This window comes from Heterocephalus glaber, unplaced genomic scaffold (assembly GCF_053883595.1).
Source record: "Heterocephalus glaber isolate CG9 unplaced genomic scaffold, H.glaber_assembly_v1.0 deba00001447, whole genome shotgun sequence".
Taxonomy (NCBI): Eukaryota; Metazoa; Chordata; class Mammalia; order Rodentia; family Bathyergidae; genus Heterocephalus; species Heterocephalus glaber.
This window is the reverse complement of record NW_028258299.1, coordinates 414,434-439,758: the sequence shown is the minus strand read 5'-3', so window position 1 is coordinate 439,758 and position 25,325 is coordinate 414,434. Positions and strand designations below refer to the sequence as shown.

Genomic DNA, 25,325 nt, shown 5'->3' with positions numbered 1-25,325 from the left:
GCTTCGATCTGCAAATCTCCTGTCTCAGCCTAACACAGTGCTACAGTCACTTCTTTTAACGACTGTATTCTTTTTTTTTTTTTTTTTTTTGGTACCTGGGATCGAACTCGGGACCTTGCGCTTGAGCGGCAGGCGGTGAAACCACTGAGCTAAATCCTCAGCCCTGGTCACTTCTTTTATTTGCTTGTTTGGTACTGGCGACTGAACCCAAAGCCACTCTACCACTGAGCTACATTCCCAGCCCTTTCTGGGTTTTTTGTTGTTGTTGTTGGTACCGGGGATCGAACTCGGGTCCTTGCGCTTGCGCAGCAAGCGGCGAAACCACTGAGCTAAATCCCCGGCCCCCTTTCTGGTTTTTGCGACAGGGTCTCGCTACACAGCCAAGGCTAGCCTCGAACTAGAGACCCCCTCGCCTCAGCTTCCCAAATAGCTACAGTGACTGGGACTGCAGGCGTACGCCGCCACCGCACTGTTTCATTGTGGCCTTCAGAGTATGATGTGAACGCAGCCCTCGTCCACTTCCCTCAGCTCGGCCTCGCCCGCGCCGCGCCTTTCCCGGCCGGGCGCCCAGTGCGCTCCCGGGGACGCGTGAGCTCGGGCTCTCATCAGGGGCGCACCCCGGGATCGCGGCCTGCGCCCGGCCCCCAGCGCCGGCAGCGTCCGCGCTGCACCGTCCTCCCCGCCCCGCAGCGATGCCCGCCTCGCGGCCCCGCCCGCCAGCAGACCGTCGCGCACCACGGAACCCAGGGGCCGAGCTCAGAGATGCCCGGGAAGGCAGAAGCACACGCACGTCGCCCCGTAAGTTTCCGGCGACCTTGACCCGGAAGCGCTTTCGGCGGCAGCCTCGCAGGGACATTTGGTCATGGTCTTCCTCACGACGCGACTCTACCTGCGGAACCGCGTTACCGACCGCTACTTTCGGATCCAGGAGGTGCTGAAGCATGCGCGGGTGAGTGAGCGAGCGCGCCGGGACCAGGGGGCCTGTGGGCCAAGGGCGTCCGCCGCGGTTTCCGTCACCCCTCATTTCCCGTTTCTCGCCCCAGCACTTTAGGGGGAGGAAGAACCGCTGCTACCGGCTGGCCGTCAGGGCTGTCACCAGGGCCTTCGTGAAATGCACCCGGGCCCGCAAGCTAAAGAAGCGGAACCTGAGGACCGTAAGCGCCTTCCCACCCCTCTCGGGACCCCTGGCCCTCGCCCTCGTGCAGCCCGTTGCTCCTGGGTGTTTATGCGGGGGCTCCCGCGCCTGCTAGACGAAGCTTTCCGGGGAAAAAAGCTCTTTGTTGAGAGCTGCAACTCGCGCCTGCGTCAGCAGCGCTAAAGCATTAGTGCAAAGAATAACAGCAGCAGCCTGGTCAAGCCAGTAAGGTCAGAAAGGCTCTGCTAGCAGTAGCCTCGGGTCCCAGCGTGCCCCTCTGCAGGTTTCCGATGTGAATTCCAGTTACCAGCTGTGCCCTTGGGGCGGGGCCGTGCTGCCCCCAGGCTAACCCTGTGTGTGGAAGTGCAGGCGCAGTGATGGGAGCGAGGGTCCTGGATAGCCACTGTGCCTCCTCAGAGTTCTTAGAAACACACGTTCTCAGTGGGCGTGGTGTTGCACGCCTGTAATCCCTGTTACTCGGGAGGCTAAGACAGGAGAATCATCACTCGTTGGAGGCCACCCAGCGCTACGTAGTGAGTTCAAGACCAACCTGAACTACATCGTGAGATCTTGTCTCAAAAAAAACAAAAATAGGGCTGGGGATTTAGCTCAGTGTCACCGCGCCTGCCTTGCAAGTGCAAGGTCCTAAGTTTAATCTCCGGTACAATGAAAAACCCCAAAATAAAATAGAATGGAACTTATTTCAGTGAAGTTTTGCTTGTACTGCAAGTCTGTTTGCTAGAAAGGAAAATACTAACTTACTTTTCTACTGACTTACAAATAGTTTAGTTCGGCCAGAAGGATTATTGGAAGGTAGGTATAGATATAAAGTCCAGGATGCTGTTAACTCATCTCAGTGTTTTCTTATTCCAGCTTTGGATTAATCGAATCACAGGTGCCTCCCAGGAACATGGCCTGAAGTACTGGGTGTTTGTTACCAATTTAATCAAGGTATGGCTGAGGCCTGTTGAGGTGCTTATCTGCAGGAGCCACCCCTCAGGCATGAGGCAGCCTGGTAGGGTCTGCACTGCTTTGTGTCCCTGGCTGCAGCCCTGGCAGTTTGGGGGCTTATACTTGCTTCTTCCTTGCCCTGCTGGTGGCAGAGCATGGTGGAAATAGGGCTTTTTGTACTGTGATTTGAGGCCCAAAGTTTCCCCCTTAGGAAAAAAAGTAGAAGACTTTGGCTTTAACTGTAAAGTTTAAAAGTTTTAACAGTGGAAGTTTTTTGATGATGTAACAGATGAAAATGAAACATACAATCACAGAAAGAAGAAATGTCTTTCAGGAAGAGGATAGATCAAGCGAGAAGTGTGAAATCCTGGTCATTCTTTGAATCTAGAAGTTATGTTAATCCTCTCTGGTTCCGTGTATGTTTGTGTTTTTCCTTTAAAAAGTCTGGGGAGTGGATATTCTGCTTCCACTCTGTAGGGCTCCTGTGTGGTACGTTACAAAGATCCTCAGGGTAAGCGCTCCAGTACACGATGCATGTGTGGATGTCAGTGTCTGTTTACTGTCCGGAAGCTGAGACTTAGAAGGCAGATGGACACTGTCTGAGGCACACAGGTTAGGTCCACAATAGGTCCCCTGGGTGCTTGGTAGCTGTGTTTAATGTGTGGAGACATGGCCCATCCCCCTTCTGCTGCTTAAGCCCACTGACACCAGCTTTCCACAATCACCTGCAGTTTTCTCAGTGCACGAGCCCTCAACTACTGAGTTACACCCCAGGCCTCCAGTCTCACTTGACAGGAGCCTGACCTAGCACACCGTGGGAACTTTCAGGTTGACTGATGGGTTCCAGCGGTCCAGGTGATAACCACTGACCCTAAATAAGATCCTGTTCCATGGGCAGGCTCTGGAGCCTGGACTCACCCCCCTTCCAGCGTCACAGACTTCACAAGTGCCCTCTCCCTTGTCCTTGTTCATGTTTGTCATGTAGTGTTTTTTGTTTTGTTTTTTGGTACCAGGGATCCAACTCAGGACCTTGCACTTGCAGGGCAGGTGTGGTGCCACTGAGCTAAATCCCTGGCTCTGTCCTGTAGTGTTGTTGTGTTGCCCAGGCAGGATTCTCTTACCCTGTGTCCTCCTGAGCTATTATGTGGACAGGCTGTGCCCTGGAGCCAGAGTGCTGGCGCTGATGGGCCACTCACCACCAGAGGTCTCTGAGCCACACTGTCAGTGCAAGCCAGTCCAGCACAGGGTCTTGTGATGTGCTGCCCAAGTTGTTGCTAATACAAACTATGGGCTCTGGTTCTTTCTCTTGTCAGTGCCAGGTGGAGCTCAACAGGAAAGTACTTGCAGACCTGGCCATCTATGAACCAAAAACTTTTAAATCTTTGGCTGCTTTGGCCCAACGGAGGCGACAGGAAGGATTTGCAGCTGCCTTGGGGAATGGAAAGGAGCCTGAAGGCATATTTTCCAGGGTGGTGCACTACCACTGAGGGCTGCCGCACCTTGGATCAGGAAAATGCTTCTTCCCAATGATCCTAATGACCAAGATAGGAACAATGTGCTGTCTACTCAGTAGCTCATAAACCTGGGTTGTTACTTTATTTACACTTTGGTGCCAGGCCTGAGAGAAAAGGCCCTGTCTTCTCTCAGTGGACACAGAGTCTCAGAACTGTCTTACATAGATTATGCATATAAAGTTTTCAAAGTGTTTGACTTATGAGTTGTGTTTTATGGCATCTAGCAAACACACCTTGGGGTGTACCATACCTCCCTACCCATCCAGCTCCCTGATCCATTCCAAGTCCCCCCACCTGCCCCGTGGCTCAGCTCTTCAGCCACTGCACAGCAGCTTATTTCCCTGCGCTCTTCTCCCATGCCCCCTTGGCCAGTAGGGATCAGAGGGAGACAGCTCCACAGCAGGTGCTGATACTCCTGGTTCCAGTCTCCAGGACTTCATCAGGTGGGGGCTCCCAAACTGACAACTAACATGCTGCTCCATGATGTCCAGAAATGTTCCTGATGAGCTCACCAGCAGAAATCATTTCACAGCAGCTCTGCCAGCCCTGTGCCTTGCAGACCGTCCATGTCCACTGTTCCTATGTAGTGGATAATGTGTCTTCCCATCTGCTTAGGGCCAGGCCTACCCTTGTCCTCTCAGGGACATGGTCCCATCCAGAGCCTGCACATCTCTATTTTGAGCTCCAGCAGAGCCCTTTGGGCCTAACAATGGCTGTCCGCTTGCTGGTGACCCCATTTATACAGGCAACACACACTTGCTTATCCTGGAGGGCCACCACTACTCCAGGAGAGCTGGATGACAGCTGTCACCAGTAGCAGCAGAATTTCCTGTGGTCACACCTCCCTCATCCTATGCTGCCAGTTGTTTCGAGTCACTCCATGCTCCTCCATGGACTCCACACTCACCTCCACTCCCATACAGAACTGACCAAGCCCTGACCATCTAACTAGGAATCCTAAAGATCATCACTTTCCTCTGCCCTCCCTGCTGGCCGACGACATCTGACTCATTACTGCCCTCTGTGCCCCTTCCTCCTGGCCCTGTCGGCAACCTGAGAATCCCCATTGCACCATAAACTTGGGAGGCTAGGGGCTATCTTGCTCATCTCTCCTGTTGCCTGAGTTCAGCTCCTGGCTGTGTGCATAACTGCTCAGGCAGTAAGGCAGAGTCGCACCCCTTCAGTACTGTGGCACTTCACGTCAAAGGGGAAAAAGCTTGTGGATTGCACCAGCAGCCCTGCTTCAGCCCAAGAGCTATGGTACCATGCACTAGGGCTGGCCTAACTGGCTGAAAACACCAAGCTCTCCCACAAATGCTTCCAGTCACAGGGAGAAACAAGATGCATGTGGGTTTCCAGAGGAAAGAAAATTCCTCCTTTCATGGCACACAGCCAACGTGGGGGGAGGGGGCATTGGCACTGCCAACTTGGGGGCAGAAGGGACTGGTGAGCTGCAACCATGTTGCCCACAGCAAGTGCAAAGAAGAAAGACTGGGTCCTATTTGGCAGAGCTGGGGCTGTGGGATCAAATCAGGTCTCGCTAGAAGCTCTGACGTTGGCCCCGGGTTTTTGTTTTTAATTTGGGGGGGGGGGGTGTCAGGGTCTCCCTATGTAGTTCAGGCTGGCCTTTAACTCACTATGTAGCTCAGGCTGGTCTCGAACGCATGGTGATCCTTCTGCCTCAGCCTCCCAAATGCTGGGATTACAGGCATGCGTCACCATGCCTGGCATGTTGTTTTAATTTTGAGACAGTCTCGCTAAATTGTTCAAGCTGGGCTCAAAAAAAAATTTTTTTTTGAGATGGGTCTTGCTATGTAGTCCAGGGTAGCCTTAAACTCATCATGCAACCCACACTGGCCTCGAACTCTTGGCAATCCTGGCTCAGCCTCCCTATAGCTGGGATTACAAACGTGCACCGCCACGCCCGGCTTTGAGCTCGAAGTTATGATTCTCCGGCCTCCGCCTCCCACAGTACCTGAACTGTAAATTGGTTTGTTGGGCAGTTTTACAAGGAGCTCCGAGTCTGACCTGCCCCACCTAGGCACGTCTACCTTCCATCTCCTCCTAACCGACCCTAGTAGCATCTGGCACGGCTTCCCAGTCACCCTACCCCCGAGTCCCACTGCGAAAGGTGACGCATACACCCGCTGCTCCGGCGCAGCAGCGAAGGCTGCAGTGCCCACGCTGGGTCTCCCGAGGTGGCCGGGACGCGGGGGATCACACAGTGCGGTCTGTGGGGTCTGTCCACGCCCTTTCCCCAGTGTGCCGGCCTCGCGCCTGCTTCGTCCCCGGCCCTGCACCTGCCGCCGCCGCTCAGTACGGTCATCGAGTCCGTTTCCTGACTCCCTTCACTCGCCGCCTTCCCTGAGAACGGAACTTGGAAGCGAGAACCTGCAGCCAGCATGGCTGAGAACTGACCGTCTCGTGCTGATTTGCCTTTACTCGGCCCGGCACCGCCGCAGTCCCAGGACCGAGCTTTCAGGATCTCGCGGGACTCCGCGAGCCTGACCCCGCGACGCCGACTGTGCGCGGTCTGAGTCGCTAGGGGCAGACACACTTCCGGGTCAGGCCTGGCCGCGGGGAATCCTGGGGTAACAGGCCGGCCCTTCCCGGGTCGGGTTCCGGCGTCGGCGCCTGACGTAAGTCTGGCGAGCAGGTCGCCTGACCAATAGAAATGAGGCATCCGTTGTATCCAGCCAATGGGATGCGTTGGGGCCGGGCCGTGAGCGTCGCGAGGAGCCGCCCTGCAGAGAAAGGGCCTGAAAGGCGTCGGCGGCCCAAAATGGCGACAGCGACGGCGGCCGCTGGAGTCCCCGGGTCGGCAGTGCTCACTGCGGCGGCCGGCGCCACCGGCTCGGGGGGCGCCACGCCCGGGTCGCAGGGGGTGCTGATCGGGGACAAGCTGTACTCAGGAGTGCTCATCACCCTGGAGAACTGCCTGCTGCCTGACGACAAACTGCGCTTCACACCATCCATGTCGAGCGGCCTGGACCCCGACACCGAGACCGGCCTCCGCGTGGTGGGCTGCGAACTCATCCAGGCGGCCGGCATCCTGCTGCGCCTGCCGCAGGTGAGGATGGCCATGGGCCTCGAGGGAACGGCCGGCAGTGGGGACCGTGCCCGGAACGGGCCCCGATCCAACCTGTCCCCCTCCCATAGCTGATCCTGATCCAATCCGTTCCGACCATGCCCCGAGCCAGCCCCGATCCGACCCGACCCGATCCTGCCCAGAACTGGCCCTCACCCTGAATCCCTGGCCCTATCCCCTAACCCAGCCACAAGCAGAGTCCTGGAGGCCTTGAGACTCAGCGATATTGGGGAACGTGAGAAACGTGTTATTATTTTGTTCCGGGGAGTCTCAAGTTACTTGGTCTTGAGTGTCCGATCAAAAGTGATGGAAACTTCTCGGTCTCTAGGTGGCCATGGCTACGGGGCAGGTGCTGTTCCAGCGATTCTTTTACACCAAGTCCTTCGTGAAGCATTCCATGGAGGTAGGCCTGCCCCTTCGCTTCCTGCCAGGGGGATGTGCTGGGAGGAGTCCGAGTCTACTCGACCCCTTCCCCCCTTCCACTTTCCTTGCGTAAAGGCCTTTACCTCTTCACCTTCTCTTTGCTCCCAGTAACCCTAAGCCTGGGGAAGCCCAATGGGGGGAACACATCTGCTGCAATGCTTACATTTTAGCATGTATCCATGGCTTGTGTGCACTTGGCCTCCAAAATAGAAGAAGCTCCAAGAAGAATTCGGGATGTCATCAATGTGTTTCATCGCCTTCGACATTTGAGAGAGAAAAAGTAAGTTCCTATCAGAGCTATCATAGCACCTGTCATGGTTTAACTAACATTTCTGTGATCAAGCTCAGGTTGGGAGGTTTTAATCTTGTGGATGCTCAGTAATATGTTCCTATGTTCCCAGGGTTACCCTACGTGCTGCAAGGGCTTCGCTCAATGGGACAGTGGGCAGTTCCAGTCCTGGGATGGTCCTGTTTGCCCACTGTGGTTCGGTTTCCCCCAGAACTCAGAGCTCCAGTGTAGGGATTTGCAGTCTCAGCACTGGGGATTTCTTTGTTGAAATTGTCCTTTGTGCTGCTGCAGGATGTTAAGCAGCCCTGCCCTCTACTTCTGCAGTTGCGACAGCCAGAAACTTGTCCAGTGCTGCATCTAAAAATGCAAGTCAGGGGGCAGGACTGCAGCTCAGTAGTACAGTGGTTGTCCAGTAAGCACAAGGCCCTGGAATCAATTCCAAATGCTGCAAAAAAAAAATAAGGAAGGAGGGAGCCCCATCTCTTTTAAGTGCTGTTGACTCTTTGTATCTACAGCTTCCACATCTTCAGATTCAGCCAACCTCAGATTGAAAATGTTGGGAGAAAATACTGTGTCTGTACAGAACATATACAGATTTTGCTCCTTGTTGTTATCCCCTAGGTGGTACAGCACAGCGACCACTTACAAAGCATTCTGTACTGTCCAAGTCTCCTAGAGATGATTTGAAGTCTGTGGCTGCTGTGTGAATACTACACTGTTTTATGTAAAGGACTTGAGTGTCTCTGGATTTTGTTACTGGGATTGATTGTCCTGGAGCCAGTTCCCGAAAGATATGAGGAACAGTGTTGTGCTGTCATTTTCTAGTTTCCATCGAAATACAAGTCTGATCTCCTCTCTTGCATGTACTTAGTGGTGGTGCAGTGAGAACCTGAGTCTCCATCCAGCCAGCCAGTGTTGGGCACGGGACGCTGGCTGTCTAGATCAGTGCAGCTCAGGTTATGGAGGGAGGTTAAAGAGGTTGCCATTGGGGTTTGAGGACTCTGGTGATTTTACTATGAGGCTCATAGCTTTTCTTTTTTCTTTTTCCTTTTTTTTTTTTTTTGGTACCAGGGATCGAACTCAGGACCTTGTGCTTTCGAGGCAGGTGGCGGAACCACTGAGCTAAATCCCTGGCCCCTCATAGCTTTTTTGTATTGTGTTGAGATGATGTTTTCAGCCTGAGGAGTAAGAGTGGAACTTGAAAGACCTTGTGTTCAACCCTGAAGCAGACCATGTGCTTTGACCTACAGGAAACCTGTGCCTCTGCTACTGGACCAAGATTATGTTAACTTAAAGAACCAAATCATCAAGGCAGAAAGACGTGTTCTTAAGGAGCTGGGCTTCTGTGTCCACGTGAAGCACCCTCACAAGGTGGGTTTAAGGCCGTTGCCTGTAACCTGCCACCCCACTCCTGGCCGCAGCAGCTCTTCGTTCTTGTGTCTGGAGGCCCCGAGGAAGCCTGAGCGTGTTCCTGACTGGGCTTTCCTATGTCTGTCTGTAATCTCAGCATAATCCTTCACACATTAGCCTAATTTACTATCTGTCAATTTTTTCCCCACTACTGGGGATTGAACCCAGGAGTTTTCTACCATGGAACTACTCTGCTCCCCAACCTTTCTATTTCCATTTTGATACAGGGTCTCACTGAGTTTCCCAGGCCAACCTCAAACTTGTAGTTCTGCCTCAGTGTCTTGAGTAGTCACTAAGACCACAGGTGTGCACAGCTGTCCAGAGTTTTGGAAATGGCTGGTTTCGGTGGGATGATCCTGTATTCCCAGCTCTGAGGCAAGAGGATCCCAAATTCAAGGCCATCTTGGGCAACTTAATGAGACCTTGACTTCAAATGAAAATAAAGGCTGGGGATGTAGCTTGGGTGGAGTGCCTGCCTAGCACACGTGAGTTTCTGGGTTCAATTCCCAGTCCCCCCAAGAAAACAGTTTTGGAAACAGCATCTTTTAGGTTTGAGCTTTCAAAAATAGCAGTGACCTAGAAATTGAGTCTGTTAGTATACATTTTCCTTCTCAACAGCTCATTTTCTGAAGTTACCTTAGTAATAGCCTTACTTCCCTTTTTGGGGGGTGACACTGGGGATTGAAATTAGGGTTTGTTACTGAGCTAACGTCTGAAGACCTTATTTATTTATTTATTTATTTTTGGTGCCGGGGATCAAACTCGGGACCTTGTGCTCACGAGGCAGGCAGTGGAACCACTGAGCTAAATCCCCAGCCCAAAACTGATTTTAAAAAGAGATTACTGGGGGGCCGGGGATTTAGCTCATTGGTTCTGCCACCTGCCTTGAAAGCTAAGGACCCAAGTTCAATCCCCAGTACCAAAGGAAAAGAGAGCGAGACAGAGATTACTGGTTTATTTTTGTTGTTGTTGTTGTTGTTTTTTCAGTACCAGGGATTGAACTCAAGACCTCGTACTTGCGAGGCAGGCGTGATGCCGCCGAGCTAAATCCCTGGCCCAAAAGAGATTACTGTTTGCATCTTTGGTCCTAACCCCTTTTTATTGGGGGTTTCTTTATATCTTCTCTCTCCCTTGTTTCTGACACTAATTCAAATTCTTGGTGAATTATCCACTGAAGAGTTAAGTGCTTTTTGCATTGGCTGAAAGTAAGTTGGCTACAGGTGCAGTGGAGCCTGGGACAGGTTGACTGCACTGGTGCCAAAGGCACTGATGAGAATGAGAATGGGTCATGAGGGGAATGCAGCTTCCGTGCCACAGGCTACAGCTTGGTCCTCACACATGCACGTGGCCCACCTTTGAAAGAAGGTGGCAGCTCGACCCACAAAGGCTTGCCCTCCAGCCGAGCCACCTGCCGGACGTGACCAGGAGCCACCCCTGGGATCTAGAATGAGGTTCTTTGCTTCGTGGACACTGGCAAGATCTGACTCCTGCTCTCCAGGTTCTTGGTAATAACTGCCTGACCCATATCTTCCAGATAATCGTTATGTACCTTCAGGTGTTAGAATGTGAGCGTAACCAGCACCTGGTCCAGACTGCATGGTGAGTTGACCCTCCTTGTTTCGCGAGTCCAGCAAGGGCAGTGCAGGAATGTGTTACTTGAGGCACTGGGGCAGTGGGTAGTCGGTCCCATGACTTGGCTGTGGGCTGCAGTTGCCCCGGTGCCCAGTGATCTGCTGTGTAATTGCCTAGCAGCTTCCCAAAATGACAGGCACTGGTGTGACGGTAGGTGGCCCATCCCTGCCCCTGGGTTGCCTGTGTCCGCCTTGGGAGCAGTCAGTGGGGTTCCCCTTGGGGCTGTGAATTGGGCACAGAAGTTGCAGGTCTCAGGTTGGGGGGAGGTATCTTAAACAGCCAGGGAATTTCATCCTGTGGGGAAAAATGGGTAAAAGTTTTCTATGATTCTGGGCTGATTCTAACAGGCCCATACTAGAAAGGGAGGCTGGAAAGGCAGTTTTGTGTCTGGGGTGTCCTGCTCCCTTTTCCCCACAGAGTTGAGTCTTTAGGGGTCATATTGCTGACTGAATTGTCTGGTGCTATGACTCTTTCATCGAGAACCTGTTTTGACTTTTCTTTTCTGTACTCTTTCAATCAAAGGGTAGCCTCTGAGGGTAAGTGACTAAGACTTCTCCTCTGCTGTCCAAGCGCTTTGGTGCAGGGACAGCGGCCGTCTTCAGCCAATCCAGTGCAGGCTCACCACCGAAGGCCGGCTCTAGACTGGTGGTATCGTACGATAGTCTAGTCATGGCCGACTGCTGCTTGTGGCTCTGACGATTGTGCTTCTTGTTGGCCCTGTCGTGCTTCGGTAATCGTATCAGTTAGAGTTGGTAACTGTCTTGGCTTGGATTTTGTCTCCTTAAAACTGCTGTACTTGTACCATAAAGATGCAGTGCCTTTCTCTAAAAAGTTCTAAGGGAAGCTGTAAGAACTGAGGTGAAAAATTGGCTGATGGGAATTGAAGCCGTCGTACAAGATTATTTCATTAGTTCTTGAAGTCCTCAGGTTGCTCTTTTCAGCAGCTGAGTGGGACTCATTCTGGGAAAGGTGTGCATCTTTAAATTATTCCCTGGATACTTTTCAACATATTGTAATTTATTTCAAATAGAGCAATAAGTTTAAATATATGTTCTGAAGATTTAATTTGTTTATAGAACTTGATGGATTAATGCTATCACTATTTGAATACTGAGTATTTTTATTAGAAACACAAAGTTACTGATGGCTGTATTTGTCAATGTTTGAACTGTTCATCTGCGAAGTCATTCCTGAGACAAGCTGCTGCACTGACACCACATGGCTCCCATGGGGGCTGCGCCCCCCCCCCCCCGCCCGGGGTGGGGGCATCTCTAGAATTGATCATTGAGAATCTGTGTTTGAGTGTGGCCTTCTCCAGGGTCAGGGGAGAGGTTAGGGTGGGGGAACCGCACCCTGGTTCCAAGGACACCATGCTATCTGTTGTTGGGGTGGTGGGGCAGTAAGTGAATATGTGACTTCTCCAGCTGTTTTCTAGCAGAATTGCTTGTTTTTGCAATATTGATAAAGCTGGTAAGAGGTTTAGATGTAGCCTATAAATCTTAGAGAAGTATATCTGAAGGAAAATGTTTTAATTTTTTTAAAACTGCAATTTTGTACTTAAATGTCTTCTAAAGTATGATAAAGTTTATAAATGTACTTATGTGATAAACTTCTAGTATCTTGTTGCTTCTGATTTTATGGATGTTCATTTTAAGACTCCTTGTTGAAATGGGACAGTTTGGAACGTTCTTTGATAAGCCTGAGAAGAGGACTCCTTGGGCATTGGCCTTCCGGACGGTCCCTTGCACCGGAACTGCACCCAAGGGCCTGTCCCTTTCCAAGTGGACTCCCTCCTGGAAGCTGTGGCTCAGTCATCTGGAGGAGGACCAGGCCACAAGTGCTCTCCACTGAAGAGGATCACAGGAGGACAGCTTGTCTTGGCCGCAAGGCTTCACACTCAGCCCGTTTATTTGAGTTTGCATGTTTCTCTGCACTCTGGATTTTGAGCATTTAGATTTCTTTAACCGAGTACATTTTAACCACTAAGTAGCATTTTCTTTTCGAGGCATTGTGCTTTGCATGATGGCAAGCTAAAAGTTGAGGGAAAAGTAAAGTTAAAGTCGGTTCTCGTTCACAGCAACACATACTGTCTGACATTCAGCCAGCTTTGATCCCCTCAGCGATTTCTCTTTCTTACGTTCAGAAAAAGCAGCTAGAATCTCCTTACCTCTGGGCATTCCTAGGACTGCTAGCTCTTGGCCCTAGCGGTAGACCACTTTAGAGTAGCGGCGGCCCTAGGGAACACGGTCGTGCGGGGCTGCTGGTGCACTGCAGTTCTCCCTGTGCTTGGTTTCAGGAACTATATGAACGACAGCCTCCGCACAGACGTCTTTGTGCGCTTCCAGCCTGAGAGCATTGCCTGTGCCTGCATCTACCTCGCTGCCCGGACGCTGGAGGTCAGTGTGCTGATGTCTCAGCTCAGCCCAGCCCTCCAGCTGGAGCCCATGCCAGCACTGTGTGGAGATAGCAGGCTGCTTCTTAGAGCCTGAGTCTTGTGGCCTTGAGGTTGTTAAGAGGAATGTGACATAATGCTGTTGTGTTCACAGATCCCTTTGCCCAATCGTCCCCATTGGTTTCTTTTGTTTGGAGCAACTGAAGAAGAAATTCAAGAAATCTGCTTAAAAATCCTGCAGCTTTATACGCGGAAAAAGGTTCTTTGTGTTTTCACATAGCATATGCATTTGTGTTCAGCCAGAAGGTTCTGGTTCTGAATAGGTGGGTTCCGGCCCCTTAGGTGGATCTGACATACCTGGAGAGTGAAGTGGAGAAGAGAAAGCATGCCCTGGAGGAGGCAAAGGCACAAGCTCGGGGCCTGCTGCCTGGGGGTGCACCCGTAGCGGACAGCGGTGCGGGGTTCTCCCCTGCTCCGAGGCCAGGTGTGTGCTCCTGCCCCAGAGCCTGGGCTTCTGCCTGACAGGCCACCGGTGATCTTCCGAAGGAGATGGGGTCTCTGAAGATTTAGTTTTTATATTTTCTTTGGTACCGGGGATCGAACTCAGGTCCTTGTGCTTGCGAGGCGGGCGGCGGAACCACTGAGCTAAATCCCCAGACCAGCCCACGTTTTAATATTTTCATTAACAAGCAGTAAGGATGGGCATTTTGGGATCCTTTTGTTTACATTCAGTGAGAAGTGTAAAATCTTACTAGATTGTATGTCAGGTGCTGGGGCTTGCCGGGACAACGCGCAGGTGCAGAGGAAAATGCCCTAGTCAAGGTGCCTCTCTGGGTCCTGTGGTGTCTGTTAGGTTCTGAGCCCTGGGCGGGAAGTTACGATCAGCGTTTGTGTCCCCCACACCCCCCAGAAAAGCCCTTATCTGCCAGTGTGTTTCTCAGTGAACAATTTTCTGAGGGTTGGTTTTGAACTTCCTGTGCTTTGCAGAGTCGCCCACAGGAGGCAGAGGAAACAAGCCTTCTCCACTGTCTGTGAAGACTGCCAAGAGGAGAGTGGAGGGTGCAAAGAAAGCCAAGGCCGACAGCCCTGTGAATGGGTAGGACACGAGCTGCTGGGTGGCTGCCGGGTGGCCGCGGCCTCTGGGTCTGTGACTGCCTTCTCCTGTCTGCAGCTTGCCGAGGGTGCGCGAGAGCGAGAGCCAGAGCAGGGAGCAGAGCCGCTCGAGGTCCCCTTCCAGGTCCACGTCTCCCAAGAGGAGGTGCGTGCCCAGCGCGCCCCCCCCCGGGGGGGGGACTCAGGCTGGCAGGGTGGCCGTTTCCCCCAAGGGACAGTGGCTCTTAACCTGAGATGGGTTCTTGTTTTCCGCACCCCTTGTCAGCCCCGAGCTGAGATAGTCGGTCGCACCTGTGGTCCCAGGTGTGCTGTCCTTCCTCACAGGAAAAGTGACAGCGGCTCCACGTCTGGGGGGTCCAAGTCACAGAGCCGCTCACGGAGTCGGAGTGACTCGCCACCAAGGCAGGCGCACCGAGGTGCTCCCTACAAAGGCTCTGAGGTGAGGAGCTCCCGGAAGCCCAAGGATTGCAAGTACCCCACTCAGAAGCCACACAAGTCTCGGAGCCGCAGCTCATCCCGTTCTCGAAGCCGGTCACGGGAGCGGCTGGATCACTCTGGAAAATACAAGAAGAAAAGTCATTACTACAGAGATCAGCGGCGGGAGCGCTCGAGGTCCTATGAGCGCAGTGGCCATCGCTATGAGCGGGACCACCCCGGGCACAGCAGGCATCGGCGGTGAAGGGGCCTCCCCAGACCGCTGCCTCAGGCCCTTCCTGGGGGTGCTTGGGGACTGCCCTCAGACCCTCCAGGGGCACCTCAGCACCAGTGGCCCTGGACTACCACTAGTCTTTCTGGAAATGGTGTTTTTGACCCTGGGCCTTGAGGTGAATTTGGAAATGGAATTGAGGGAACAGTGAGGGGGCCCTTTGGGCCAGCGTGGGGTGTGGCACACATGGTTCCAGCCAAAGGGTTCAGCTTCAGCCCCTCGGGCAACTCGGTGGGAAAGCAGAGACCTGAGTTCCTGTTAGGGTGGCTTGGTGCTATGGACAAGCTGTCTCTTCACTTCCATACTCAATTACGTTCAGTCAAGAAAGATGATTTTTAGAACCTTTGCCTATATTAGGTTGTACTTATGTAAATATTTTGCAGTGTTTCACAATGAGAAAATGGCCTTAATAGCCCCTTATTCTCTATCCATGTGTAAATAAACATGTTTAATACAAGTGAAAGCTATGTATATGAAAACTCAGAACTTGAATTCTGCCAGCTTAAAACTGTGTAAAAGATTCTGATTTTTGAAACATGAAGGTATTTAGGTCTGTGTTGAAAGTCGTATATTTTTATCTGTGCAATGCTGAGTGCAGGCCACCAGCTCCTAAATAGAGAAGTTTCCTATATGCATTTTATGTTGTTGAATAAACACAATTCTCTCTTCTCAGGACACTTGGGACGCCAGAGACTTTGTGGTTGTGCTTTGCTCATCAGGGCCTGCAGGTGTGCACGGCCAGCTCCACCAAGTGGGGCCACGTTCAGGATGCTGTTCCTGCCCCCCTCGCCCTCACTCAAGTCCTGGGCTTTGTACTGAGCTCCAATGCATCTGCTGGAAATGGGGAAGGACAGGCCAGGCCCTGGCGGTCTCAAGTGGGAAGGCGGCTGGGCATATCTGTGTGGGCCGCCTGCAGTACCAATATGGGGAGCCAGATGCCCGGAGGGCTCCTTCCCCTGGCTGGGCAGGTGGGCAGCGAGTGCAGGAGCTGGGCTGTTCGGGACAGAAGTCTCTGGGCCAGTCAGTTACCTCGGGCTGGCAAGGGGTCACCCGAGACCAGCACCTCTAGTCAGAGCCTGGTGTGGCAGTGCTGCAGGAAGGCTGAGTTGCCATGGGCAGAGGCAGCCCTACTGGTTTGGGGAGACTGGCAGAGCCAGTCCCTTGGTACTGTGGGAGGGTGGTGGGCATGTGGCCCCAATGCATCATGGTCCTGGGGCGGGCCTCATGCTGACCCTCTGCAGCCCAAACAGCTGCAGCCCTGTTGGAGGTAACTCCAAGCTCTTGGTCTCCTTCAGCTGCTGCCTGGGGGCCCTCCATTGTCAGCAGGGCCACAGGAATGGTCTGCTCTGAGGCAATCTCCTGTCCCAGGGCGCATCGGGGCAGCACAGGTCCCCTCCTCCCTCTTCTGCTTCTTAAACCCCAGCCCAGCTTCACATGGCCAGCACCCCTTCCCTGGGTGCAGTGCTGCGCTCCCATTTCCTTCACAGTGCTCAGCCTGCAGATCACAGGAACCCTGAATAACTAGGAGTTTATAACATTTTATTTTTTTATTTTTTTGGTACTGGGGACTGAACTCAGGTCCTTGCACTTGTGAGTCAGGCAGCAGAACCACTGAGCTAAATCCCCAGTCCCTACTAGGAAAGATGTTTATTTCCCTTGGCTGCTGTCTTTGGCTGTAGAACAGCAGCTAAGGAAATGTGAAAACTTCACAGCAGTGTGCTGGGTTCTGGCACTAGCTGGTGCCAGCACTTTAACACTAGAATCCGACAAAGCAGTGCCCAGTGGTGGCTCCTGGGACCCCAGATGAGCGCCCCAGGCTAGGGCCTGCCCTGGGTCACTCCTACCCTTGACCCTCCAGCCTCCCGCCCAGATAAGCAAAATTTCTTTCTTTTTTTGTTGTTTGGTATTGGGGCTTAAACTCAGGACCTTGCACTTTTGAGGTACGCATGGTGCCAATGAGCTACATCCCCAGTCCTCTATTTATTTATTTATTTATTTTTTTGGTACTGGGGATTGAACTCGGGTCCTTGTGTTTGCGCAGCAGGCGGCAAAACCACTGAGCTAAATCCCTGGCCCACCAGCCCTCTATTTAGACAGAGTTTTGCCATGTAGTTCAGGCTGTCCTTGAACTATCAGGCAGACCTCCTGCCTCAGCCTCCTGAGTGCTGGGATTACAGGCAAATTTGTGAGAAAGACATTTTTTGGAGGCAATTTGGAATTCTAGGAAAAACAAGTATGTGCAACAATTATATACTTGAGAGATTAAAGAATTCCTTTGATTAAAAATAAAAAGCTGGGCTGGGATTTGACTCAGTGGTGCTGCAGCTGCCTTGTAAGCATAAGGTCCTGATCCTGGGGTGGGGTGGGGGGGACAAAAAATAAATTAATAAAAAATAAAAAGCTGGGGACAGTACTACACATTTGTAATCCTAGTACTCTGGGAAGTCGAGGCAGAAGGATTGGAAGTTTAAGCTCAGCCTGGGCAATTTAGTGACTTAGCAAGAACCCCTCAAAAAAAAAAAAAAAAAAAAGCAAAGGCTGGGAATGTGACTCAGTCAGGACAGAGGCCCTAAGCTCCATCCCCAGTACAAAAAAGAAAACTGACCACATACCCTCCCGGATCCTTCCATTGTGAATTTTCTTCCTCAGATCTTAGGGAAGATTGGGCTTCCTGGCCTGGCTGGGTCTGCCTGGTCTGGCATGGGATGCCACCACACGGGCTCTGTCACTGTTGTGGGAGGAAGCGACAGGTCTGGTGTGGACGCCCACCAGTGCCATTGTCACTCCTCCCACGGCTCCACACAGCTCCTGGGCTGGAGGATCCCCAGCTGTGTACACCCATGCTCATGGCACTGTCTGCCTTTGGACTTCTCAACACTTACACCTGCTGTGGACTGAGCTGCATCCACACGCTCCTGCCCCATTTTTTTGAGACAGTCTTGTTAAATTGTTAAACTGCCCAAGCTGGGCTGGAACTTGTGACCCTTACGCCTCAGCCTCCCAGAGTGCTGGCATTACAGATGTGCTCCATCCCACCTGGCTACCGCCTCTGACGGATTCTCCCTTGCCAGGTGAAGGGCTGGAAACACCAGTGTTAAGAGTCAGGGTGTAGAGGGCACCATCCAGCCACTTTGTGCCAGAACCCTTTCCTGGGGAAAGCTGCGCCTCTGGGTGAGGAGTGGGCTACCAAACGGGAGAACATTCATCAAACCCTAGCCAAAGTAGCACCACTTTGCTGTGGACAACTTAGCTGTCTGGTGGGCCCTAGCCCAGCACTAGGGAGTCCAGCACTGCAGCTGAGCTTGGTGAGGGGTGGAGCTCCTGGATACAGGTAGGATGTGAACTGGAACACAACTTTCCCCATGAACTCTTGATTTTGATTCTTCTTTTTGCTGATTTCCTTACAGCTCCATAGAAATACTAACAGTGTGGGGGTGCTTTGGTAGTGCAGCTGCAGGTGAGCTGTCCTTCTGTAAGTGATCTAATAACTCACTGACTTGTCGAGCTGGACTCAATCTGCCTTGCTCTATCCGCACTGTTCCAATTTGGAGGCAGAGGTTTGTCTTCCTGGGAAATTCACAGGACATGCTTTGTTCCCTGTTTGGGAATCTTGGGCAGTTCGTCTAGGAGGTAGGGTACAGCGTCACCTTGTGACCTCTGCCGCAGAGCTTGCAGCTTCTGCCCTTACACTGGCCTGCCCTCTCTTCCACTTGCCCTGGCTCCTTAGATCCTCCTGCAGGCCACCTCTGAGTAGCCCCTCTCCACGTTCCCCTCCCACCAGCATCCTGCGGTGCCACCCTGGGATTCGCCATCCCCGACAGGACGTCTTTCTGGACTAGAGAAAAAAGTGGCGCCTTGAAGAGCACTTGCCTATGTCCTCAGGAGCAGCATTAAAAGTTCAGTCAGGGCCGGGGAGTTAGCTCAGTGGTTCCGCCGGCTGTCTCGAAAGCACAAGGACCCGAATTTGATGCCCGGTACCAAAAAAAAAGTTCAGTCAAAACTATGGGGGCCGGGGATTTAGCTCAGTGATTCCTCCGCCTGCCTCCTAAGCGCAAGGTCCGGAGTTCGATCTCTAGAACCAAAACCGAGAGTTGTCAAAACCAATCCTCCACAGAGTTTACTTTGCTTTTGAGCAAAAGTTAAAGCCTAAGTGTGATGTGTGTGTGTGTGTGTGTTTTGAGTCAGGCTCTCTCTGTGTAGTTCAGGCTGGCCTTGAACTCACTATGTAGCCCAGGCTGGCCTCGAGCTCGGCGATCCGAGTGCTGAGATTACAGGTGTGCACCTCCACACCCGGCTGAGTCTGATTTTTGTTTGCCAGGCAATTACTATCGGAGCCGGTCTGCCTCAGAGTAGTCTCCGAATTAGGGGAAAGTAGGTTGGGAAGTCAAAGGGATGGCTGGGGTAGAGGCCTCCAGGGTCCCCAGCACCGGCCGCACGGCGGGCACGGGCGACTCCAGGTGTTCGCGAGCCGGGGGCCCACGCTAATCGCCCCAAAGCTCCCGCCGTCCCCACCTTGGCAGGGGTCATCCCGGCTACCGGGGGCTCGGCGTCGAGGTGACGGACCCCGCAGACCGGTAGCCCTTCGTCCCCAAGACAGCCATTACCACAGCCTCACGGGGCGGGACCCGCCGCCGCTACCACACGCCGGCGTGCGGCCGGGCCTGGGCGAAGGCAGTCCGTGGGACTGTGGGAAACTGAGTTTCCTGCTGGAGCAGGGGACGAGGCGGAACTGACGTGCTGCGTGAGGACTGGGGCGGAGACGGCGCTTTTCTAACCGGAAGCTGTCGCTGGCGAGGGCTGGTTTTGGGGACGGACTGAAAGTTCCCGAGTACGGCGGCTGAGTGGTTAGTTTGAGCCGGGTTGTTGGACCTTGAGGACGTGGGGTACTGCGTCGGGCCAGGCCGGGGTGGGACCGCCCTCCCGGGCCACAACCCTCCGATGTGCTCGGGCGTTGACTGCGACCTGCGCTGCGGACTCGGGTGTTCGGGGAAACGGAGTCTCGAGGCAGGCGCGTGGCTTGCAGAGATTTGAGCCTCACTCTGGGCTCGAGGGCGAGCGGGTTTGCAGTTGCACCTCGGCGGGACCGGCTGACCGAGGTGGCGGCTCGCGGGGTCGTGCACCGCCCGCCCCCGTGACTCCGCGGCGCCTGTGTTCCAGCTGGAGCCAGGCCGCCGCCTCCCACAACCATGTTCCTGGCGCGCCTGACTTCGCGGTTTGCCAGGGCCGTGCCCTGGGCAGGTACGAGGCGCGTGGGTCAGGGATGTGGGTCAGGGGTGCCATAGGGCCTCGTAACAGACGAAGGGGGTGGCAAACCGGGAACAGGTACGTTTCATTCACCCGCGGGGACTTGCAGCCCGTGCCGGGTGCTGGCGGCGCTTGTCTGCTGTGGATTCATGACAGTGCCTGCTTGTGTCCTCTCCTGCAGGGTGTAGTCGGCCGTGGCCTGTCTCGGTGGCTCCGGGCAGCCGTGCCTGCCAGCGCCCACACAGCTTGCAGCCCGCAGGCCTGAGCAGGACGGCCTTCCTTCCTGGCAAGGGGCCCCAGCTGGAGCTTGAGGAATTGCTGGTCCCCAGGAAGATGGCCATCAGCCCCCTGGAGAGCTGGCTGACCGCCCGCCACCTCTTACCCAAATTGAATGCTGGGACCCCAGCAACTGTGACTCCAGGCCAATTCTACCAGTGTCCTCCCGGCCAAGTGGAAGAGGGGACCAAGCAGGTGGATGAGGGCGTCTGGGATGCTCCGCAGATGCAGTGCAAAAATGTCCTGAAGATCCGACGGCGGAAGATGAACCACCACAAGTACCGAAAGCTGGTCAAGAGAACTCGGTTCCTACGCCGAAAAGTCCAGGGAGGACGCTTAAAGCGGAAGCAGGTGAGTGGCCCCTCTTTGGGCCTGAGTGGACAGAGTGGCTGGGAGTGTGTGGATTTGCCAAAAGTCCGTTGATGTTACTCTTTCTGTCCTCACAGGTGAAGTTTGAGAAAGACTTGAGACGCATCTGGCTGAAGGCCGGCCTGAAGGAGGCCCCCCAGGGGTGGCAGACCCCCAAGATCTACCTGAAGGTTAAATGAGCCCTGGTCTTGTTTCCACGACCCACGTGCTGCTGGTGACACGTAATAAACATTGGGAGGTCTCAGTGTCTGGGCTGGCCTGGAGCCTCGTCTGCCTCGAGTGAGCTCTCGGGAGGTAGCCTGCCGGTCTCTCTGTTATGGGAGCCCAGGGCCCAAGGAGTGGCCAAGTGAATGTTCCTGCCCAGTTGGCCCTTGCTGTGCCTGTGGGGTGACAACTTGCTGGGTGAATGTGTGCTGTGGAGTAGCTGAGAACAGCTTCTTGGTGGGGATTTTAAAAGCGCACATGGGTAGTGGAGGGCCACACTGGGTAGTGAGGGTGACTGGGTTATATTCTAAGAATGAGGATGCAGGCAAGGCCCTATCCCCTGGAGATGGCAGCTGGCCCATGCAGGCTCCGGACTCTGAGCCATCCTTCCTGGCTGAAGTGGTCCAGCCGAGAGACAGGGCATCTGCACAGCTCCCAGGCGTCCCAGTGCCTGCTGTCGGCTCCTCAGCCTCTGCTGATTCTCCAGGTTCGCTTGGGTGGGGCTGGTCAGAAATGGGGTGTGTGGGCCGGGGATGTAGCTCAGTGGTTCTGCCACCTCCCTTGCAAGCCCCAGGACCCAAGTTCGATGCCCAGTACCAAAAAAAAAGAGAAATGGGGTTTGGTTGAGAAGGTTCAGGCTTGGGGCCAGCTGAGGAAGGGATGCTGTTCATATAGCTGAAGAACCCAAGGTCTTACCTCAAGACAAGCCCTGCGATTCCAGCTTCTCCTGGTTTAAGAGGTACACACCACCCCTAGCAACTAGGGACCTGGAGGGCCCTTGGTTTCCTGTGTCAAGGCATGAGGAGCTGAACTGCAGGCACAAAGAGTGCAGTGTGGACCCTCCTCTACCTTATTTCATGTCACTGACCTTATTTCTGAGTTATGCAACAGGAACACAGACTTAAATTTCCTGGGCCTCAGTGTCCTGCATTCCCCACCCATTAGGAGTGGTCCACCTCTCACCAGCACCAGCACTTCGAGGACTTCTTGTTTTATTTTTGTGGTGCTGGGCCGGGGATTTAGCTCAGTGGTTTTGCCACCTGCTGCGCAACTGCAAGGACCCAAGTTCGATCCCTGGTACCAAAAAAAAAAAAGAAACTATTTTTGTGGTGCTGGAGATCAAACCCAGCACCATGGATGCATTAGGAAGACTCTACCTCTGAGCCACATCCCCAGCCAGGGCTTCTTGTTTTTTACAGAAACATCTCTAGGGCCTGAGCTTAAATCTCTGCGGATTAGGTCTTGGGAGGACAAGAAATTTGAGCATAGTTCCCTGAAGTTCCCAGGAAAGAGTGGACATCATATCCATAATCCTACACTGCTCCTGAGCCAGGGGCCCCAGCCCTGACCAGTGAAGTAAGCAGGTTTCTAAACACGAAGTGGTCCCTGTCCATCAGGACTGGGTTGTGAGTCCGGAGACTGTGGTGGTGTCCTGTGCCTATGCTGGTGGCCACCAGGGGGCAGCAGTCAAAGCTGGCAGACCCTGGGTCAAACTGGAACCAGAACAGCTATCTGGAAGCTTCCCAAGAGGGCCCCGCCCACCAGGGTCCTAGGTGCCTTCCTGGATCTGAGATTCCCCAGGGGCAAAGATGGGGTCCTGGGCCCTAGCCTTTAGCAGTGGAACTTCCGACAAAGCACACACACACACACACACACACACACCCCACCCCCGCCCTTGGCTGGTGCCCATGACTGCTAGCCTTCAGCAGTGGAACTTCCGACAAAGCACACACACACACACACACACACACACACACACACACACACACACACACACACACACCCCACCCCCGCCCTTGGCTGGTGCCCATGACTGCTAGCCTTCAGCAGTGGAACTTCCGACAAAGCACACACACACACACACACACACACACACACACACACACACACACACACACACACACACACACACACACACACACACACAGCATCCCCCACCCCCGCTGAGCAGCTGCTCCCGGTATTTCCTCCCAGCCCAGCTATGGAGCTGTCCTGTGGCTCACCCCACCCTTTGCTGGTCAAGGAGAAGTACAGTGTCCAGCTGAGCTGTCTGGAGCCCAGCCTCTGGAGCAGACCACCTCCACCCATCAGGGGCCAGCTGGAAGAGGTCAGCTGAGGGCTCAGGCTGGCCCACCTCACTGTACCTTCAGAGCAGTGGTTCATAATGCTCTGGGCCACATCTGGAGATATTTTTGGAAGGTAGAGGCCTGAAAGCTGCTGAGTCCCTATAAGTCACAGGATGCCCCGCCACAGTCAGCCCCAAATGTCAGATTTCTTTTCCACATGTCACACCCAGCTGGGCCCACCCAACCCCACTGGGCTCCACCCTGCCCTTGAAGGGGCCTGGGGCGCAGAGCTGTCCTGCCTGCAGCCTGAAAGCCTTTCTGCCTCTGCCACAGCCCCTACTGACAATTTTGTGGGTTTTATTTTTATCTCTTGTTCCAGCTCACTAGGGCTGTTCCCTCTTCCCTGTGGGGCCTCTCCTTGCCACAGCCTTGTGGGTTGTGCGCCTCTTCACAGTTGGGGAGGCTCTCACTAGCCCTCACCAGCTACCTCTGGCAGTGGCCAGTGTGGGTGGGGGGTCTTGGGCCCATGGCTGGGAGTGGCAGACTCATTAGGGGCCAGTGCTGAGCCCAGCCCTCCAGGCCCTCAGACCCCTGTCTGGTGGGTGTTCCCGGCCTCTCTGAGGCACTGCTGGCTCGAGCTCTTGAGTGGGAGGGGATGGGGCCAGGGGGTGCGGAGCGAGGCCCACAGCTCCAAGCAGCACCCAGTACTCTGGTGTGGAGCCGGGCCCAGGAGGAAGATACCAACTCCCCTGGGCAGCCATGGCCTGTCAAGGACCCCCAGAAAAGCACTGGAACTGCAGTGGGTGGAAGAAGGGTGTCCCTAGGCCTGGTACTGGAGACATCTGTCCACCTGAGCTGTGGCCCCCGCCCCTCTGCTATGGCAGAACTGCACAGCCCAGTGTTGGGGGCCCTGGTGTCTGGTGTGGGGACCCTGAGCTAGGTCCCTTTGGGGCTGGAGCAGGGGCAGAGGTGGCCCCCACTGTTCCTGTGGCCCTGGCTCCAGCTTCCCATTGTGCTGAGTGCCTGCCAGGTGAGGGGTGGCCAGGCCACCTGTAGGAAGAACCTGGTGGTTGAGGCTGCCTTTTGGGGAAGGGTCCTGGTGCCTACCTTGGCCTCACTGTAGGGAACAGGGAAAGGGGACGTTGCTAGAACCTCTGCAGTAAGTCCTAGTCTCTGAGCCATGACAGCACAAGGTGAATTAATTAATCAGACTTGACAGAAAAATGAGGTTTAGAGAAGCTGAGCTTTGGGCCTGACCAGTGCTGCTCTGGGCAGCAAAGCTGAAAAGACCCTGAGCCGGGCTGGGGATGTAGCTCAGTGGTCCCACCACCTGCCTCGAAAGCACAAGGACCCGAGTTCGATCCCCAGTACAAAAAAAAAAAAAAAAGACCCTGAGCTTGCCACACCTTTATTCGGTATGTTAGGAGTAGCAAGTATAACAGGTGACTCAGGGCAGCAGAGGCGATAATCCTGGAACCATAAGGAACGATGTAAATGAAGGTTTGTTCCCCCAGATATCTTCAGCTGAGGTGGTCCTGCCCTGGAGCATCGCAGCATCACGGGACCGTTGAGGTCTTAGCTGTGACCAGAGGCAAAATGGAGTTGTGTCTGGATGTGCCATAGTGGGCCTGTAGGCGGGAGAACTAGACCTAATCATAATTTTAATTGTGAAATGATTTTTCCCCCAAATCACGAACTGCTCCCGACACTTCACCAGTTAGCTCTTGTTCCCCAGAGGTCGTCCTCCTCATCAGCCCTCTCCGTGCTGTCAGGGCCACCCAGCGCTGTCCATCAGCAGAATCCCCTTCCTTGGTGTCTTCTTTCTCAGGCACATTCCATGGCAGTGTGGGTGACAGCGGAGGTCAGGAGTTCTACCAGAATGCATCCCCTCTGCCTCGGGCGTGGTGCCAAGCTCCGCCCAGGAATCATTTCCTTTTGCATCAGATCTGTGCTCAGCTCTGGTTTATAGGGGAGCCCCCCAAACACAAGACTGGCTGAGATTTGTTTCACCGCAAAACTTGATTTTTTAAAATTGTGTTTCTATAAAACTTAAGCCTGAGGGCCAGGGATTTAGCTCAGCAGTGCCATGCCTGCCTCACAAGTGCAAGGTCCTGAGTTCGATCCCCGGTACTGAAAAAATAAAATATAAAAGTTATGCCTGTACATAGCTAAATAGTTTAATACCTAAACAAGATTTAAGAAAAAGTCTCAGCGTGTGTGGTGGTGCAAACCTGTAATCCCAGCACTCTGGAGGCTGAGCCAGAAGGATCGCCGAAAATTGGATGCCAGTCTGGGATACATGGTGAGACCCTGTCTAAGAGAAAAAGTCGCTCTGCTCCTTCCCCTCAGAACCTTTTGCAGAGGACCTTCAGCTCTTCAGTGATCCTTTTGGTACTGACATGTTTTGTTGATGGCTTTCAAATTATTTTTGGACCCAGAGCCAGAACAAAAAATTGCATTCTTTACATTGCTACTAGTGCAACAGAAACAAAATTGTATGAAACAGTGCCCTC

General features: G+C 53.7%; 3 protein-coding genes across 6 annotated transcripts; all 3 read left to right on the top strand.

The window, feature by feature from the left end:
* Positions 1–747: 747 nt before the first annotated feature.
* Mrpl20 (mitochondrial ribosomal protein L20) lies at positions 748–3,796 on the top strand. Its single transcript, XM_004863848.4, has 4 exons — positions 748–949; positions 1,044–1,154; positions 2,009–2,086; positions 3,400–3,796. The coding sequence occupies exons 1-4, from the start codon at positions 863–865 to the stop codon at positions 3,571–3,573; spliced, it is 450 nt and encodes a 149-aa protein (XP_004863905.1). The 5' UTR covers positions 748–862; the 3' UTR covers positions 3,574–3,796.
* Positions 3,797–6,343: 2,547 nt separating this feature from the next.
* Positions 6,344–15,328, top strand: Ccnl2 (cyclin L2). 3 transcript variants are annotated; one of them, XR_015452426.1, is made up of 11 exons: positions 6,344–6,670; positions 7,017–7,091; positions 7,282–7,391; positions 8,651–8,771; positions 10,345–10,409; positions 10,965–12,838; positions 12,989–13,093; positions 13,177–13,318; positions 13,822–13,930; positions 14,006–14,092; positions 14,272–15,328. XR_015452426.1 is itself a non-coding variant. In XM_004863850.4 (11 exons), the coding sequence occupies exons 1-11, from the start codon at positions 6,383–6,385 to the stop codon at positions 14,624–14,626; spliced, it is 1,557 nt and encodes a 518-aa protein (XP_004863907.1). In that variant the 5' UTR covers positions 6,344–6,382; the 3' UTR covers positions 14,627–15,328. The 3 variants fall into 3 exon arrangements, 2 of the variants coding, with proteins under 2 accessions (XP_004863907.1, XP_004863906.1); XM_004863850.4 differs by having other exon boundaries at positions 12,739–12,838; XM_004863849.4 differs by having other exon boundaries at positions 12,739–12,838; positions 14,251–15,328.
* A 4,094-nt stretch (positions 15,329–19,422) lies between these two features.
* On the top strand, positions 19,423–20,791 carry Aurkaip1 (aurora kinase A interacting protein 1). 2 transcript variants are annotated; one of them, XM_013065071.3, is made up of 4 exons: positions 19,423–19,497; positions 19,811–19,891; positions 20,079–20,524; positions 20,620–20,791. In XM_013065071.3, the coding sequence occupies exons 2-4, from the start codon at positions 19,840–19,842 to the stop codon at positions 20,719–20,721; spliced, it is 600 nt and encodes a 199-aa protein (XP_012920525.1). In that variant the 5' UTR covers positions 19,423–19,497; positions 19,811–19,839; the 3' UTR covers positions 20,722–20,791. The 2 variants fall into 2 exon arrangements, with proteins under 2 accessions (XP_012920525.1, XP_021099251.1); XM_021243592.2 differs by having other exon boundaries at positions 19,432–19,891.
* The last annotated feature ends 4,534 nt before the right edge of the window (positions 20,792–25,325 follow it).

Coding starts and splice junctions, on each gene's coding strand:
- Mrpl20 (XM_004863848.4), top strand. CDS start 863: ATGGTCTTCCTCACGACGCGACTCTACCTGCGGAACCGCGTTACCGAC. Junction 950..1,043: donor AGGTGCTGAAGCATGCGCGG/GTGAGTGAGCGA, acceptor TTCTCGCCCCAG/CACTTTAGGGGGAGGAAGAA. Junction 1,155..2,008: donor AGAAGCGGAACCTGAGGACC/GTAAGCGCCTTC, acceptor TTCTTATTCCAG/CTTTGGATTAATCGAATCAC.
- Ccnl2 (XM_004863849.4), top strand. CDS start 6,383: ATGGCGACAGCGACGGCGGCCGCTGGAGTCCCCGGGTCGGCAGTGCTC. Junction 10,410..12,738: donor CACCTGGTCCAGACTGCATG/GTGAGTTGACCC, acceptor GCTTGGTTTCAG/GAACTATATGAACGACAGCC. Junction 13,319..13,821: donor CTCCCCTGCTCCGAGGCCAG/GTGTGTGCTCCT, acceptor TGTGCTTTGCAG/AGTCGCCCACAGGAGGCAGA.
- Aurkaip1 (XM_013065071.3), top strand. CDS start 19,840: ATGTTCCTGGCGCGCCTGACTTCGCGGTTTGCCAGGGCCGTGCCCTGG. Junction 19,892..20,078: donor CAGGGCCGTGCCCTGGGCAG/GTACGAGGCGCG, acceptor CCTCTCCTGCAG/GGTGTAGTCGGCCGTGGCCT. Junction 20,525..20,619: donor GACGCTTAAAGCGGAAGCAG/GTGAGTGGCCCC, acceptor CTGTCCTCACAG/GTGAAGTTTGAGAAAGACTT.